The 19,245-nt window shown below is 33.4% G+C and overlaps 1 protein-coding gene across 2 annotated transcripts in view; it reads right to left on the bottom strand.

The window, feature by feature from the left end:
• Positions 1-19,245, bottom strand: part of DPP10 (dipeptidyl peptidase like 10) — a 689,759-nt gene that overhangs the window by 36,783 nt on the left and 633,731 nt on the right. For both annotated transcript variants that reach the window (XM_060106086.1, XM_060106085.1), the window contains 2 exons: positions 8,358-8,456; positions 8,181-8,250 (listed from right to left, as the gene is read on the bottom strand). In XM_060106086.1, coding sequence (XP_059962069.1) covers positions 8,181-8,250; positions 8,358-8,456 — 169 coding nt within the window. The remainder of the gene's footprint in view (positions 1-8,180; positions 8,251-8,357; positions 8,457-19,245) is intronic.

Consider the following 19,245-nt stretch of genomic DNA (forward strand, 5'->3'; position numbering starts at 1 on the left):
ATCTATAGACTGTGAAAGAACAAGCTCTAATCTGTTCAAGAATAATATAAAAAGCAATGATCACCTTCTCCCCTTCCATTACCAAGATTAAATGCCACTGTCTTTTCTCTTCTTAATCATTTCCTGGGTATTACAGTGTGAATACATTTTACATTCACTTAAATGAGCAACATGAACAAGAATGAGAAAAGTCAGAAACTTAAAATTTAAAGTTTGACCCTCCTTACATGGCAAAGCAGTAATGACTCATTGAGACAAGTACTAGCTATCTCTCTTGTCCATTTACATCTAGCAAATGTGTTATCTTTGTAAAAAACTGAGAGTGAAATGGGTATGTATTTGGCATGAACAAGTGGATAAGCAAATAATGTTATAGAAATTTTGGAATATGTGTGTCTTTACTCTTGGGAAACAAAACAAACTTTTCTTTCTTTTTTTTTTTTTTGCGGTATGTGGGCCTCTCACTGCTGTGGTTTCTCCCGTTGTGGAGTACAGGCTCCGGACGCACAGGCTCAGCAGCCATGGCTCACGAGTCCAGCCGCTCCGCGGCACGTAAAATCTTCCCGGACCGGGGCACGAACCCGTGTCCCCTGCATCGGCAGGCGGACTCTCAACCACTGCACCACCAGGGAAGCCCCACCAACTTACTTCTAACAATCTGATCTGCTCAAAAGTCTATGAATCCACATAGTAAGTGAAGAGAGTAAAGACTTCCCATAAAGTGAACTCTCTGATTAGAATTTGGAATTTTATGAAATAGTGTGGATTGAGAATTTGATCTTTCATGTGGACTATCTAGGAACTTACTCATGATGTTTTTAAATTAATTTTTTATTGGAGTATAGTTGCTTTCCAATGTTGTGTTAGTTTCTGCTGTACAGCAAAGTGAATCAGCTATACGTATGCACATAACCCCTCTTTTTTGGATTTCCTTCTCATTTAAGTCACCACAGAGCACTGAGTAGAATTCCCTGTGCTATACAGTAGGTTCTCATTAGTTACCTGTTTTATACATAGTAGTGTATATATGTCAATCCCAATCCCACAATTCATCCTTTATAATCTTTATTTTACACTAAAGCATTAACACGGTACAGGTGGAAAATGTTACATTCTAGAGATTATCACAAACTGTTAAGTGGGAAGAATGGAAGATTATATGAATTTGGTTTTAGAGAAGTCCCTATTGATTCTGGATGGCATTTTTGATAATCTTCCAATAATAATTATCATGCAATGGGATATGTAAGTAGAGTATTGTGTAGTAGAAAGAGCAGAGCTTTTTGATCTGAAAAATAAATTGAAAAAACCTTTGAGTTCAAACACTAATTTTGTCCTGCCCATGATCTTGGAGTTAATACCCATGTCATATTTTAGTCATAGTTTCCTTGTGTTAAACTGAGGAAAGTGATATTTACCTCACTTGGTCTCTGTAAGAATTAAAGATGGCATTTATACATCCTTCGCATGATGCCCCTTGTACAATAAACACTCAGTAAATGGTAGCTATTATTAAATCATATTATTTTAAGAAGATAATCTCAATAATCAAATGTAAAAGAGAAACAGTAAAAAGATAACATGAAACTAAACTAAACTGCAGAAAAATTGACTAAACTGCAGAAAAATTGATTCATCCTAAAAGCTGATTTAACACATTATAAACTCTCAAATAATTTACCTCTCTTTTTCTCTACTTTGATTTAACTCATTCCTGATGACTAACTCAGGGTTGATTGATTTCTTTGTCTATTCATTCATGTATTCCTTCATTCATATATTCACTCCTTCATACATTCATTTATTCATTCATTCTATGAATGTTTTAGGAACATAAATAATGCTCTAAGCACTGTGTTAAGGTAAAACAATACAAAAAGGGTTGTTATCAGCAATTAGTTTATAGTTTAAAAGAAGAGACAGCAAAGCAAATATTGTATGTAATCTGGTGTGGTTTCATGTTATAACAGAGGTGTGTATAGAATTATGTAAAAATACATCTCAAAGTCTTAATAGAAACTAAAGGTACTGGGAGACTGTGGAAAAAGACACAGAGAAATGATTGAGAAGCTGGTATTTCATTTTTAAAACAGTTTTTAAAAATATCTAGAGCACTAAATGTCTCTTTAGAGGGTGGGTAAAGATGGAGATATATGTGGGAAACAGATGAAAACTTTTGTATGCTGGGTTAGGAAAAGTGAACTTTTAATCAATTGGAGAATAATAATGAGAGGATTTTTCCCAGGAGAGCCACATTTTCAGATATGGATCTCACAAAGTTCACTCTAGCAGCAGAGTGGAAAAGAAACTGGAAGAGAGAGGATATAGCAATACATTACAGAAAAGGAAGTATAGGTAGAGAGCAGGGTGACAGATTAGAATTGACTCGTCCAGTTATGCTCTATGCCTGGTGTGGGACTTGAAAAAGTCCTCTTGGAGGACTCCATTGGTTCAAAGGTCAAGACAAGACACTATGGCCCCAAGAACCTAATGTTATTCAACATTTTAAATAACATCCATATTGTTTTTTGAAAGGAAAATGTGTGTATGAAGAAAGTAGTGACGTTAACTTGACTGCTGGAGATGAGTATCTGGATAATTTCGCTCAGTATGAATATACCATTTATACCCTGCTTTTTACCAGAATAACTATACAAAAAGAGCTGGCAAACAGCTTACTTCCATTAAGATGACCAAGTTCTAGGACTCTGATATGAATAACGTTGACTAAATGATGAAAATATCTAGATAAAAATGAATAATGCTCTCCAGTTAAAATGGCTTAGTGGGAAACTGTAGTATACTGTAGTAATAACCATATTCATCTGATTTCTGGCCATTGTCAATCTCTTCACAACACAAATTTGTGGAGCAACTCTGCAAAAACTAGTTGCTGTGAGGAAGACATAAATGAATAAGGCATTGTTTAATGCATGGAATATATTACTATATTAAAATAAAGTTGTTTTTTTAATTTAATTTATTTTATTTTATTTTATTTTTTGAGGTACACGGGCCTCTCACTGTTGTTGCCTCTCCTATTGCAGAGCATAGGCTCCGGACGCACAGGCTCGGTGGCCATGGCTCATGGGCCCAGCCGCTCCGCGGCATGTGGGATCTTCCCAGACTGGGGCACAAACCCATGTCCCCTTAATCGGCAGGTGGACTCTCAACCACTGCACCACCAGGGAAGCCCTAAAATTAAGATTTTTAACATTTCTATTTTCCTAAGATGCTGAAATATTCATAAGCCATTCTATAAATTGTTTCTCTAAATACTCACTTCTGGACCATGGATTTTTCCTTCAGAAACATTGGTGCAACATCTAGTGGGAGTCAGAAATTCCCTAAATAGTATATAAAAACATCCTCACCAAATTAGGGTAAAGTGGGAAAAGTAACAATATGATCAATATGATTCAAGATATATGGAAAGACTTTGAACAGAAGGCTGTCACTGTAGGAGGAGGCATAGATTTGAGATTGTTATAGGATATAGATGGGCTGATGAAGAGGGTGAAAGAAAGCTTCAGGAAGATAAGACTTGATGGATGATCAAGAATTCATTAGTATTTCAAGGAAGATGAATTCAGCAAGATGGGACTAAGTCATAAGGGCATGATAAAGGATGTTGCATTCTGGAAATTAATGTAATGTGTTGAACAGTCACTGCCTCTCTGTGTCAGACCTTTGCCAAGGGTGGCATGGATAAGTTGAACATGAAAGAGTATAAAATGGGAAGACATGATGATTCCTTGGTACTGAATGAAACTCCTCAGCTTGATATGCTTGTCTTCAGGAACATAGTGAACAGAGAAAAAACCTTTCATCTCTAATAACAATATATATGTTTAGATTGTTTCTTATCAGGCTCTAGGCCTTTAGATTTATATTAATTTATCAAATAAACATCTATAACTGTAGGTTCTCTCTCAAGTAATCTTCAGTCTTGCACCATTAAAAGAATTACAGATTAGTTAGTAAGTTTTCATAAGGTTCCTCTATGTGTGCCAGGTATTGTGGAGATAACACAAATCTAAAAAAATGATTACAGATTTCAAGATGCCATTTCAGCCATTAGCACAGCTTCTTGCACATAAAAGCAACATGGTAAATTTATATTGTACTAAGTTACATATATAGGAGTAGAAAATAAGAATAACATAAGAAACAATAATTCAAGGAGATACATGCTGAATTGGATATAGATGGATATAGTATATATAGTGTAGACTAGATGCATATAGAATAGGTATGAACGTGAATATAGACTACTGGGTTCTTAAGTACTCAATATAACGTTAAGGAGAAAGATTGAAGAAAGGGCAATAGGAGTAAAAAAAGAAAAGGGGGTCATGACCCCACAGAGGCTACTTAAGTTGAGGCCACTGAGAAACATTTGTAGTGGCAATGCTTCTTAGATTTTCTATTACAGTAAAATATTTGGTTGCCATTGATTCACTTGTACTTTCAATATCATGAAATTAGGTTTGAGTTTCAGAAAATATGGCCACAGAGAGGTCCTCAAAGGACCATTTCTTCTGAGGTTCCATAATGAAAACTTAGCAGAAAGATGATCCCTAATAGCCAGAGGTTACTTTCTTCAAGGCCAATCTTCCTTCAGCTCCTCAGATTGCTACAACCGGTCTCCAACTTATGCATTCACTATAGAATTTCCTGGACGCAAACCCATCTCTATAGATGAAGAAGTGACTCACAGCCTGTCAGGTACTAGATGCACTGCACAGAATAGCAATAAAGTAGTGATACCAAAATCACTAAATCATCTCTTAGCCTCATGTAAATATTAGTTACTTTATTTACTATTCTTCACTGTCAAATTGTCCATTTAGGGGAAAAAAGACAATTATTATTATTTTCTTTTTTTGAGTGTGGAGTCCACTTATAACTGAACACAGTACTTAATCTTAAGGAAAAAAATGCCCTTAAATTATAAACCTAAAAAACAGGTAAAAGACACTTTACACTTAAGGCATTCTGACCTATATGGGTTTCCAAGCATAAATATTTTAGGAATGATCATGTAGCTTAAAGCAATCAATAATTTTATAAATATAAAATCAAAAAAGAAAAAAATCCTCAGTTTGGCTTTGTAAGTCATATTCTGTGAAACTTCTGAGAATTTACCTCTAAAAATCAAGGAGTTTGGATAAATTAAATTAATATTTAGTATAATCAGCATATAAAAACAAATGAAAACTAATGAATTAGTACTCACTTTTATTCTTTTCAACTAAAAAAGTGGCAAATTAAACTCTATAGGCCTAACTATATTATCTTATCTGCTTTAGTAATGTCTATTAAATAATTTTATGGATGCTAAAATATATTATTAAATGTTTAAATTGATACTTTTAAATATTAAAATGACTACTACTTCTAATAATAACTAAGATTATGGTTACAATTTATTAAACACCAAATGCAAATGTTTATGCTCTTCCAGACACTATGGTGACATGTTTATATATATAATTCCATGTTATTGTTTTCAATTTATTTATAAGGAAACTGAAGCTTAGAAAAATTAAGCAATGTACTGGTAAATCTTTGAGCTGAGATTTGAACCCAGGCCTACCTGACTCCTAAGCCAGTACTTTTACTCTATTCTCCTGCCTCTAAAAAACACTTGACTATCCCTTTCTAATAAGAGAGTTGAGTCTTGTGCAATTCCTTATATTCCTCTTATGAACTAAAAATCACCCAGACCAAAGCACAAATCTGATGGCAGGACAAGCCAGTTGGCTTCTCTGACTCAAGTCTACAGAGAGAATTTGAACTCTTGTCTACTTTTTCCCCCAAAGTCTGACACACTCTGGAGCCAGTGGATATGTGAATGGGAAGAACTGTCTACACATCCAACTGCATATGTAAGTCATGCTTCAACGAAGGATGCCTAGTAGAGTTCCTTTCCCTGAGAAGCCTCATTTCTCATTGAATAAAAAGAACAATCCCTTTTCCCAAAAGGAGATATGACTGAGACAGAACATGAGGTTGAGATTTTTTTTTTCAGTTTTTTCTCACTTTAGTGCCTGAGATATTTCCCCAATAAATCACACATACATTTCAAATAGGAATTGAATACTCAGCCACAAAAATGAATGAAATAATGCCATGTGCAACATGGATGGACCTAAAGATTATCATACTAAATGAAGTAAGTCAGACAGAGAAAGACAAATATCATACCCTATCACTTATACATGGAATCTTAAAAAATGATAAAAATGAACTTATTTACAAAACAGAAATAGACTCACAGACAGAGAAAACAAACTTATCGTTACCAAAGGGGAAATGGGGGAGGATGGACAAATTAGGAGTTTGAGATAAACATATATACAGTATGTATAAAATGTATATATATATAATAGATTAAGTATATATATAATAGATTAACTGAATCACTTTGCTGTATACCTGAAACATTGTAAATCAATTAAAATTTATTATACTTCAATTTAAAAAAAGGCACTAAAGACAACTAAGTGAAAGAGAAGATACAGGAGAAGGAGTTAAGATAAGAAAAGAGCAAATAAGAACTTCCTCAGGAAGATATCAAGAAATTTCAGGGCCTCTGGCTATTAGGGACAAAGGAGAAAGGTCCTGGCATGAGAAACAAAGATAGCTCAAGGTATTAGAGTTGGTAATAAACTGAGTGAAAATATTAAGTATTGTATTTTCTGTATTATTTGGCTTATTAAAATGAAATGACAAATTGCTTCTATTTATCAAAAGATCTAAATCAATGCAATCTATATAAAAAGGAATGAATTATAATCACAATAATTATAAGACTCATGTGCTAGGCATTTTATATGTTATTTCATTTAATCTAAAAAGCAGCCTTAAAACATAGGCTGGATTATAATGCTCATTTTATATTTGGAAAAGCTGAACCTTACAAGAGGTTACGTAACTTGTTCAAGGACACACTGTTAGTAAATGACAAAACTGGAATTTGAAGCCAGGCAGTTGGATTCCGCAGACTGAATACTTACTGTCCACATTCAATAGTTATAGCAAGTAATGTTATTTTCTATTCTACTCTTCCAAAAAGGCTCTGAACAATCGTAGACAATTTTAAGCACTGTCATAGCCATATATTGGCTGGGCTCTTAATAAGGAAAATAGCTAATAACTCTCAGGAATACAATTCTACATCAATATCAAGTTAGTTAACCAATAGATGTTAGAGGTCTCTGTGCCCAGTAGTATATAGTCACAATATAATCTCACAGAAAGTATGAATGAATTCAATTCCAAAGTCAATTCCAAGTTGGAAAAACCTAAGAGTCAGGTTTTTCTGAGGACAGGAGTGGCCTCCTGCTGACCTTAAATCCAGGAAGGAAAACTGGTAAGAGTAATATAAATATAACAAATTGTTTCAACAATGGAAATAAATGTTTCCTCAATGCTGCATCAAGAACTAAGAGAAAACATAAGGCTTACCTGTGAAAACATGGATGTACTTTAAAAACATCATGCTAAGTGAAACAACCAGTCACAGAAGGGCAAATACTGCATGATTCCACTTACGTGAGGCATCTAAAATAGTCAGATTCATAGAAGCAGAGAGTAGAATGGTGGTTGCCAGGGGCTGGAGGGGGGAGGGATGGGGAGTTGCTTTTCAATGGGTATAAAGTTTCAGTCATGCAAGATGAATAAGTTCTAGAGATCTGCTATACAGCACTGTGCCTGTAGTTAACAACACTGTATTGTATACCTAAAATTTTGTCCAGAGGGTAGATCTCATGTTAAGTGCTCTCACCACAATTTTAAAAAAAATGGCTTTTACAAATCTAGTATAACTTTGATATGACAAATATATCACAAAGAAAGAAAGAAAAAAAACAAAGTGAGCATAGAGCTTGAGTAATTGCTAAGCAGACATCCATAAACCAAACTATATGTATCATTATTCCCAGGAGTAATATTGAGTGCAATTTGGGATGCAAGAAGCACAAACAATTACACACCCTTCCATATTATTTAGTGGTGGTGTCCTTGAGGAACTCATACAACTGATAGCTGTTCCATTTATCTACACATATAGGATTTCTTCTGTTGTTTTTTAATCAGAATACTGCCATGTGAGACATAAGAAAAATTCTAAACTCTTTAGGTTCCTTTATTTCAAAAACAAATAAAATACTTACATTATTAACAGAAGAGCATACTGGTTTCGGTCCGTAAAATCTTTGGGAAAGGACAACTGTAAAGGAAGTTCTTTTAAAGAAAGAGCAAAATATTAAAGATGGAGAGTCATTTATATGTAAAACTATAAGGTGCAGAGAAAGATTTTTTTTAATAACATAGCATGCACAAAACTTTACCATAGTCATCAATATGAAGCGTTTTAATTTCTGACTTTACTATCTTCTTCTTCAGGATAGCTTCCTTCAGCATAGAATTGCTTTCCAATATAAAATATTCTATAAGTCAAAAAGGATAGTGTAAATAATCTCTATGTGTTGATTAAGAAACAGTGTAACACAAATAATTATCCATCATTACCATTTGACAGGCACTGTGTTAGTCACCGATTACTCTCTCATAAATTCTCTTCTGGATTATTACAACAGTTTTCTAATTGAGCTTCTTTATTCCAGTGAAATTGTCTCCAGTTGCCCCTTATACTTGGAATTAGCATTTACGTTTTCAAAATGTAAATCTGATCATGTAAATGTTATGCTTAAGAATATATTTTAAATAATACAAAATTATCTAGCACCCAATGATTTAAAATTCACAATGCCTGAATTCTAATACAAAGTTACCAAGCATGCAAAAAATCAGGAAAATTTCACCCATGATGAGTACAAATTTTATTCAATAGAAAGAACCCAGAAATGACACAGATGCACATAATAGATAATGACATTGAAACAGAGATTATAATTACATTCCATGTGTTAAGTTTAAAAAAAGCCTGAGGATACTAAGGAGAAATATGAAAGACATTTTAAAAACAAACAAGTTAAAATTCTAAAAATAAGAATTGAAAAATTTGAGATACATGAAAACTATAAAATCTAAGAAGAAAAAATACTGGATAGGATTAACAACATATTAGATACTGCAGAAGAAAAGATTAATGAATTCAACAATATAGCAATAGAAAATATTAAAATGGCTTTTTTTATAAAAACCAAAAAAAAAAAAAAGAGAGAGAAAACTGACAAAACATGAAGGGAGAGAAATATCAGTAACTTGCTGGAATTTTTATTGCTATATTAAAAATATAGATTTTTTGAGGATTTTTATAGACTAAAAACAGTGAACTTTCTAATCCATAAATATGTATGCATGTCTATATCCATTTGAGTCTTTAATTTCTTCCAGAAATGTTTGCTTTCATTTTAGGAGACTGACACATTTCTATCAGATGTATTATTGGATAGTATATAGTATACTATAGTATATAGTACATAGTTTCAGATGTTACTTTAAGTAGTTATTTTTAAATTTTGCATTGCCTTATAGCATATAAAATAGTTGATTTTTGTACATTAACCTATAGTTGTAATAACCCTGATAAATTCACTCATTATTTCTAATAGTATTATGAGTGTGTGTGGATTCCATTTTTTTTTAATTTGGTTCTGTTTTGTTTATATCTTCTGCAAATAAAGGCAATTTTTTTTACCTATATTTCTTTTTCTTGCCTCATTTCACTAAGTCCTCTAACACAATGTTGCAAAGAGGTGGTGAGAGCAGACATTTTTACTTTTTCCCAGTTTTGGGGGAAATGCATTGTCTTCAACATTAAGTATGATGTCAGTTGTTGTATTTTTGTACATACCATTCATCAAGTTAAATCATTTTTTTTCTTCTGCCCCAGTTATTATTATTACTTTATTATTATTGTTGTTTTTCATTTTTAATCAAATATTTTTTCTAAATCCTTTGAGTTGTTAAGTTGACAGTATAACATAGTAAGTTGTATTGATTAATTATTGAATATCATAGCAATCATGGATTCCTCAGGTAAACCCCACATGGTCATAATATATTATTCTTTTATAAATTGCTGGATTTTTCTTGCTACCATTTAGTTAAGGAATTTTGCATCAATATTCATGAGAAAAATTGATTTTTTTTGTCCTTGTTATGTCTATGTTGAATCTGGAATCTGGTTGATGTTGGCCTTATATTTTCTGAGAGTATATGTGAACTTGGTATTAATATATTAAATGTTGAACAGAATGCACCAGTGAAGCTACTGGAACTGGAATTTACTTTGTGGGAAGAGTATTAACTGTGAATTAAAACTTTTAGTAGATAATGGGATATTTATATATTGTATATCTTCCTGTTTGAATGTTTAGAAATTTTTCTTTTAAGAAATTTACCCATTTTATCTAAGATGTCAAATTTACTGCCCTAAAATTACTTATAGTATTCCATTACTGGCATTCCAATGTCTGTAGAACCTGTTATTAACATCATCTATTTCATTAATGAAAATGACAGTGTACTTTTTCTTTTAAGGGTCTATCTAGAACTTTATCAATTTTATTTATGTTTTCTAAGAAAATATTTTTGGTTTTTAATATGTTTTTCTGTACTGCCAGTCCATTTTCTATATCATTTATTTCTATTCTTATCTTTATAATTTCCTTCCTTCAACTTACTTTGGATTAATTTGCTCTTTTTTTCTAGCTTCTTAAGGTGGAATCTTAGATGATTGATTTTAAAGATTTCCTTTTTTATAAAGTAAGAATTTAGAGACATAAACTTATTTCTAATCACAATGTTAGGTATCCCTAAATTTAGATTAGTTGTGTTTTCATTTTCATTTGGCTCAAAATATTTTCCAATTATTTTCCTAAATTCTTCTTTGATCTTTGTGTTATTTAAAGATGCATGTCTGATGGCAACACATTCTTGTTTCTTTTTTCTTGATTATTTATTTTGGCTTTACTTTTGAGGGACATCTTCTAAGTTTGTTATTCTATGTTGATAAGTTTTGTATTGTTTTGCTTCCCATCAGTATTCTAAAGGTTTTTCTCAATTGCTTTTTTCTGATGAGAAGCCTGCAGTCACTCTTGGCTTTCTTACTATGTATGTAATATGTGGAAGTAAATGTCTTTTTATTTTTGTATCCTGCTTGAGGGTTGTTGAGCAACTTTATATTTTTCACCAGATTTGGATTTGGCCATTATTTCATTAAATATTTTTTCCATTTCAACTTTAATTTAAAATATTATAGATATGGATATTGGCCTAAACTATCTTAGGCTCTGTTCATTTCTTTCATTAGTTTTCTCTGCATCTGGAAGTGTCTATAGATAATGTTTCAAGTTCACTAATATTCCTTCTGCAGTGTCTAATTTGCTTTTAGTATTTTTCAGAGAAGTTTTAATTTCACATATTTTAAGTTCTTAAAATATATTCTATTTCTCACTACATTCATTTTTTCTTGATAAATTTTAGCATTTTTATAATAGCCAGTTTATTGTATTTGTCAGTGGATTCCATAATTTCCATCATATCTGAATCTGCCTCAATTCACTGGCTTTCTTTTCCTAGTTATGAGTCATATTTTCTAGCTTCTATATGTAGCCAGTAATGTTTTATTGGATTCTGACCACTGTGATGTTTACATTGTTGAGTTCTGGACATCGTTCTGTCCTTTTATTAATTGCTGGACTTTGTTATAGCAGATGTTTATGCTATTTGCAGGTCAGCTTAATTATTTGAAAGCTTTAAAAAATATTTTATTTAGTGTGAGTTTGAATGACCTTTGCTCTATGACTTGTTAAGCTCTAATACTAAGGCATGACTCTTCTGGGATCTCTCCTAAACATTCCAGTGTTCTGACTGTTTGGAACTTTAATATATCCCAGCACTGTGTGAGCTCTGGCTTTTCCCAGGCTCAGAGTATCTTCCTATGTATGCTCAGCTAGGTATTTTCAGCAACAGATGCAGGATGATCCCTCATAACCCTATGCAGATTCCTGGTGTCCTCTCACTCTGTCTCTTCTTGTGCTCCAGTGTTATCCACCTTCCCAACATTCCAGAATCTTCAACCCTTCTGAACGCCAATTTCTGCCTCAACTGTGACTCTGAGATACCCTTATACACTTATTTAATTGTTCCTTTTTACCCTAGAATTCAAAAAATAATTCTAGCCAGAGAGCCAGGACAATTACAACATTCAGCTGACTTTTTTCGCTTCTTTCAGGGATCAGAGGCCTATCGTGACTCTTGTCCCATGCTTGAAAAGTGTTGTGTCATGTATTTTATCCTGTTATTTTTGAAAAAAAAATCTTGTATTTTCTGTTTCACTTTTCTTTTCTTTCTTTTTGCCAAGAGGCCATGTCTACTTTCAGGTACTCCATGGCCAGAATAAGAATATTATTTTAATTGTCAATGGTTTAACATTGATACTTTATTGTTAATTACAAACTCCTTAAGATGAAACATAAGGCTTTTATGATCTGCCTCCAGCCTACCCTATAGCCTATACCTTTGATTTATCTTCAATATTTTGTTCCAGCCACATTGAACAACTTTTATCTTGCAAGTATAAATAGTTTCATGCCTCATGATTGTGTATTCACATTCTTTCTTCCAGAAATACTTTCCACTGACTTCCTTTTTTTGAACTGTGTCCACTTCTACCAGAGAAATTATCATATTCTATTATAACCATTAAGTTTTCTGATTCTTGCTTTGGACTGTGAATCTGTGTGATTTCAGGCACACCAAACCACCTCACTTGTAAATAACTGTCGTCCTCTATAATACAAATTTGGGAAATTAGATGTTCTCAGAGATTTATTCTATCTCCCTGATATAAGAAATTTCAGATTATTTAAATAATAGCATATTTTCAAAGAATCTATCCCAAATATTCAATTATAGAAGTTAAAATGTGAATACTTCAACTTTATACACTTTCATTAAGGATTCAGCATTTATAATGTAAGACTTGTCATAAAAATGCACTTAATGCACTAAATTGTGGATAAAAGTGTTCTTTTTATATTTAGAAACCAATATCACCTGATATTTAATGACATAGGCAGCAATTTTTAGAGATTAAAGCCCATTAAATTTTTACCTTTATAACTTACTAGAGAGCATCTTGTTGGATAAATATTTTTAAAAGTGATCAATAGTTTATTGTATTACAGTGACTAGTTAACTGAATAAGTTAATGAATAAATACAGCTAGAGGCAGCAATATGAAAGTAATATACTAATAATTTCTCATGGCTTCTCTTTATTATCAAAAATGAATGGGAAAAAATAAATTACATGAGACAAGAGGTAGTTGAAAATTTTCTACTTCTAAATCAAAGGTATTCATTTGCTCATGGTAAAAAAAAAAATCAACCCATGGTCACAGAGAAATAAAATTATATTTAAGGGAAAAAATACAGAAGAAAATAAAGCCATTTTCAAAAGCAAACAGAAGTTTCTTCATGATAAATTCAGAAAATATTTTTCAATCATAGTTTTTTGTGAAACATTATGAAGACAAGGTAGTGTTAAGACATGATTTTAATTGTGGGATTGAGGAGGAAAAGAGGATTAAAATGAGAACAGAAAATTAGGAAGAAGGAAGAAAGGGAGAGATGAGAAAATATTAGAGAGGAAGTATACGGAGGTATGAGAAGGAGGTGCAATGGAGAGAAAGGAAGAAAGGGAAGAGACTAAAAATGAATTAAAGTAAAAGAAATCATATACACACAATTAAGGAGAAAGAAAAAAATGAAAATATAAAAAGAGGAAAAGAAAAGATAGCAATATGACACAAAGGACTTCTGAAATACTAAGTAAAATTTTACATATATATATCCTTTCCTAGTCACTGAACATTTTTAAAATTTAATTTTATTTATTTTTTTATACAGCAGGTTCTTATTAGTCATATATTTTATACACATCAGTATATACACGTCAGTCTCAATTTCCCAATTCATCACACCACTCACCCTGAACCCCCGCTGCTTTTCCCCCTTGGTGTCCATATGTTTTTTCTCAACTTCTGTGTCTTAATTTCTCCTCTGCAAACTGGTTCATCTGTATAATTTTCTAGGTTCCACATATATGCATTAATATACAATGTTTGTTTTTCTCTTTCTGACTTACTTCACTCTGTATGACAGTCTCTAGATGCATCCATGTCTCTACAAATGACCCAATTTCGTTCCTTTTTATGGCTGAGTAATATTCCATTGTACATATGTACCACATATTCTTTATCCATTCGACTGCCAACGGGCTTTTAGGTGGCTTCCATGACCTGGCTATTGTAAATAGGACTGCAATGAACATTGGGGTGCATGTGTCTTTTTGAATTATGGTTTTATCTGCGTATATGCACAGTAGTGGGATTGCTGGGTCATATGGTAATTCTATTTTTAGTTTTTTAAGGAACCTCCATACTGTTCTCCATAGTGGCTGTATCAATTTACATTCCCACCAACAGTGTAAGAGGGTTCCCTTTCCTCCACATCCTCTCCAGCATTTGTTGTTTGTAGATTTTCTGATGATACCCATTCTAACCGGTGTGAGGTGATACCTCATTGTAGTTTTGATTTGTGTTTCTCAACAATTAGTGATGTTGAGCAGCTTTTCATATGTCTGTTGGCCATCTGTATGTCTTCTTAGGAGAAATGTCTATTTAGGTCTTCTGCCCATTTTGGGGTTGGGTTGATTGTTTTTTAAATACTGAGCTGCATAAGCTGTTTATATATTTTGGAGATTAAGCCTTTGTCCGTTGATTCATTTGCAAATATTTTTTCCCATTCTGAGGGTTGTCTTTTCATCTTGTTTATGGTTTCCTTTGCTGTGCAAAAGCTTTTAAGTTTCATTAGGTCCCATTTATTTATTTTTATTTTTATTTCCATTACTCTAGGAGATGGATCAAAAAAGATCTTGCTGTGATTTATGTCAGAGTGTTCTTCCTATGTTTTCCCCTAAGAGTTTTATAGTGCCCAGTCTTACATTTAGGTCTCTAATACATTTTGAGTTTACTTTTGTGTATGGTGTTAGGGAGTGTTCTAATTTTATTCTTTTACATGTAGCTGTCCAGTTTTCCCAGCACCACTTATGGAAGAGACTGTCTTTTCTCCATTGTATATCATTGTCTCCTTTGTCATAGATTAGTTGATGATAGGTGCGTGGGTTTATCTCTGGGCTTTCCATCCTGTTCAATTGGTCTATATTTCTGTTTTTATGTCAGTACCATATTGTCTTGATTATTGAAGCTTGTAGTACAGTCTGAAGTCAGGGAGTCTGATTCCTCCAGCTCCGTTTTTTTTCCCTCAAGACTGCTTTGGCTATTCAAGGTCGTTTGTGTCTCCATACAAATTTTAAGATTTTCTGTTCTAGTTCTGTAAAAAATGCCATTGGTAATTTGATAGGGATTGCATTGAACCTGTAGGTTGCTTTGGGTAGTATAGTCATTTCCACAATATTGATTCTCCCAATCCAAGAACATGGTATATTTCTCCATCTGTTGGTATCATTTTTAATTTCTTTCATCAGTATCTTACAGTTTTCTGCTTACAGGTCTTTTGTCTCCCTAGGTAGGTTTATTCCTAGGTATTTTATTCTTTTTGTTGCAATGGTAAATGGAAGTGTTTCATTAATTTCTCTTTCAGATTTTTCATCATTAGTGTATAGGAATGCAAGAGATTTCTGTGCATTTATTTTGTATCCTGCTACTTTACCAAATTCATTGATTAGCTCTAGCAGTTTTCTGGTGGCATCTTTAGGATTCTCCATGCATAGTATCATGTCATCTGAAAACAGTGACAATTTTACTGCTTCTTTTCCAATTTGGATTCCTTTTATTTCTTTTTCTTCTCTGATTGCCATGGCTAGGACTTCCAAAGCTATGTTGAATAATAGTGGAGACAGTGGACATCCTTGTCTTGTTTCTGATCTTAGAGGAAGTGCTTTCAGTTTTTTACCATTGAGAATGATGTTTGCTGTGGGTTTGTCATATATGGCCTGTATTATGTTGAGGTAAGTTCCCTCTATTCCCACTTTCTGGAGAGTTTTTATCATAAATGGGTGTTGAATTTTGTCAAAAGCTTTTTCTGCATTTATTGAGAAGATCATGTGGTTTTTATTCTTCAATTTGTTAATATGGTGTATTACATTGATTGATTTGCATATATTGAAGAATCCTTGCATCCCTTGGATAATCCCACTTGAACATGGTTATGATCCTTTTAATGTGTTGTTGGATTCTGTTTGCTAGTATATTGTTGAGGATTTTTGCATCTATATTCATCAGTGATATTGGTCTGTAATTTTCTATTTTTGTAGTATCTTTGTCTGATTTTGGTATCAGGGTGATGGTGGCCTCATAGAATGAGATTGTGAGTGTTCCTTCCTCTGCAATTTTTTTGGAAGAGTTTGAGAGGGATAGGTGTTAGCTCTTCTCTAAATGTTTGATAGAATTCAACTGTGAAGCCATCTGGTCCTGGGCTTTTGTTTGTTGGAAGATTTTTAATCACAGTTTCAATTTCATTACTTGTGATTGGTCTGTTCATATTTTCTATTTCTTCCTGGTTCAGTCTTGGAAGGGTATACCTTTCTAAGAATTTGTCCATTTCTTCCAGGTTGTCCATTTTATTGGCATAGAGTTGCTTGTAGTAGTCTCTTAGGATGCTTTGTATTTCTGCAGTGTCTGTTGTAACTTATCCTTTTTCATTTCTAATTTTATTGATTTGAGTCCTCTCCCTCTTTTTTGGATGAGTCTGGCTAATGGTTTATCAATTTTGTTTTCTTTTTCAAGGAACCAGCTTTTAGTTTTATTGATTCTTGCTATTGTTTTCTTTGTTTCTATTTCATTTATTTCTGTTCTGATCTTTATGATTTCCTTCTTTCTGCTCACTTTGGGTTTTGTTTGTTCTTCTTTCTCTAGTTCCTTTAGGTGTAACATTAGATTGTTTAATTGAGATTTTTCTTGTTTCTTGAGGTAGGCTTGTATAGCTATAAACTTCCCTCTTAGAACTGCTTTTGCTGTATCCCATAGGTTTTGCATCAGCATGTTTTCATTGTCATTTGTCTCTAGGTATTTTTTGATTTCGTCTTTGATCTCTTCAGTGATCTCTTGGTTATTTAGTAATGTATTGTTTAGCCTCCATGTGTTTGTGTTTTTTACATTTTTTCCCCTGTAATTGATTTCTAATCTCATAGCGTTGTGGTCAGAAAAGATGCTTGATATGATTTCAATTTTCTTAAATTTACTATGGCTTGATTTGTGAGCCAAGATATGATCTATCATGGAAAATGTCCCATGCACACGAGAGAAAGTAAAATCTACTGTTTTTGGATGGAATGTCCTAGAAATATCAATTAAATCTATCTGGTCTATTGTGGCATTTAAAGCTTGTGTTTCCTTATTAATTTTCTTTTGGATGATCTGTCCATTGGTGAAAGTGGGGTGTTGAAGTCCCCTACTATGGGTGTGTTACTGTTGATTTCCCCTTTTATGGCTGTTAGTATTTGCCTTATGTATTGAGGTGCTCCTATGTTGGGTGCATAAATATTTACAATTGTTATATCTTCTTCTTGGATTGATCCCTTGATCATTATATAGTGTCCTTCTTTGTCTCTTATAACATTCTTTATTTTTAAAGTCTATTTTATCTGATATGAGTATTGCTACTCCAGCTTTCTTTTGATTTCCATTTGCGTGGAATATCTTTTTGCATCTCCTCACTTTCAGTCTGTATGTGTCCCTAGGTCTGAAGTGGGTCTCTTGTACACAGCATATATAGGGGTCTTGTCTTTGTATCCATTCAGCAAGCCTGTGTCTTTTGGTTGGAGCATTTAATCCATTCACGTTTAAGGTAATTATTGATATGTATGTTCCTATGACCATTTTCTTAATTGTTTTGGGTTTATTTTTGTGGTACTTTTCTTCTCTTGTGTTTCTCTCTTAGAGGAGTTCTGTTAGCATTTGTTGTAGAGCTGGTTTGGTGGGGCTGAATTCTCTTAGCTTTTGCTTATCTGTAAAGCTTTTGATTTCTCCATTGAATCTGGATGAGGTCCTTGCTGGGTAGAGTAATCTTGGTTGTAGGTTCTTCCCTTTCATCACTTTAAGTATAGCATGCCACTCCCTTCTGGCTACTAGAGTTTCTGCTGAGAAATCAGCTAACCTTATCAGAGTTCCCTTGTATGTAATTGTCATTTTTCCCTTGCTGCTTTCAATAATTTTTCTTTGTCTTTAATTTTTGCCAGTTTGATTACAATGTGTCTCACTGTGTTTCTCCTTGGATTTATCCCGTATGGCACTCTCTGTACTTCCTGAACTTGGGGGGCTACTTCCTTTTCCATGTTAGGGAAGTTTTTGACTATAATCTCTTCAAATATTTTCTCAGGTCCTTTCTCTCTCTCTTCTCCTTCTGGGACCCTTATAACGTGAATGTTGTTGTGTTTAATGTTGTCCCAGAGGTCTCTTAGGCTGTCTTCATTTCTTTTCATTCTTTTTTCTTTATTCTGTTCCACAGCAGTGAATTCCACCATTCTGTCTTCCAGGTCACTTATCCGTTCTTCTGCCTCAGTTATTCTTCTATTGATTCCTTCTAGTGTAGTTTTCATTTCAGTTATTATATTGTTCATCTTTGTTTTTTTGTTCTTTAACTCTTCTGATTCTTTGTTAAACATTTCTTGCATCTTCTCGATCTTTGCCTCCATTCTTTTTCCGAGGTCCTGGGTCATCTTCACTATCATTATTCTGAATTCCCTTTCTGGAAGATTGCTTATCTCCATTTCATTTAGTTTTTCTGGGGTTTTATCTTGTTCCTTCACCTGGAACATATCCCTCTGCCTTTTCATCTTGTCTATCTTTCTGTGAATGTGGTTTTTGTTCCACAGGCTGCAGGATTGTAATTCTTCTTCTTTTTTTTTTTTTTTTTGCTTTATAACAAATTTAATCAGTTATACATATACATATGTTTCCATATCCCCTCCCTTTTGTGTCTCCCTCCCACCCTCCCTATCCCACCCCTCCAGGAGGTCACAAAGCACCGAGCTGATCTCCCTGTGCTATGCGGCTGCTTCCCACTAGCTATCTACCTTACGTTTGGTAGTGTATATATGTCCATGCCGCTCTTTCACTTTGTCACAGCTTACCCTTCCCCCTCCCCATATCTTCAAGTCCATTCTCTAGTAGGTCTGTGTCTTTATTACTGTCTTACCCCTATGTTCTTCATGACATTTTTTTTCTTAAATTCCATATATATG

The sequence above is a fragment of the Mesoplodon densirostris genome, chromosome 8 (genome assembly GCF_025265405.1).
Source record: "Mesoplodon densirostris isolate mMesDen1 chromosome 8, mMesDen1 primary haplotype, whole genome shotgun sequence".
NCBI lineage: Eukaryota > Metazoa > Chordata > Mammalia > Artiodactyla > Ziphiidae > Mesoplodon > Mesoplodon densirostris.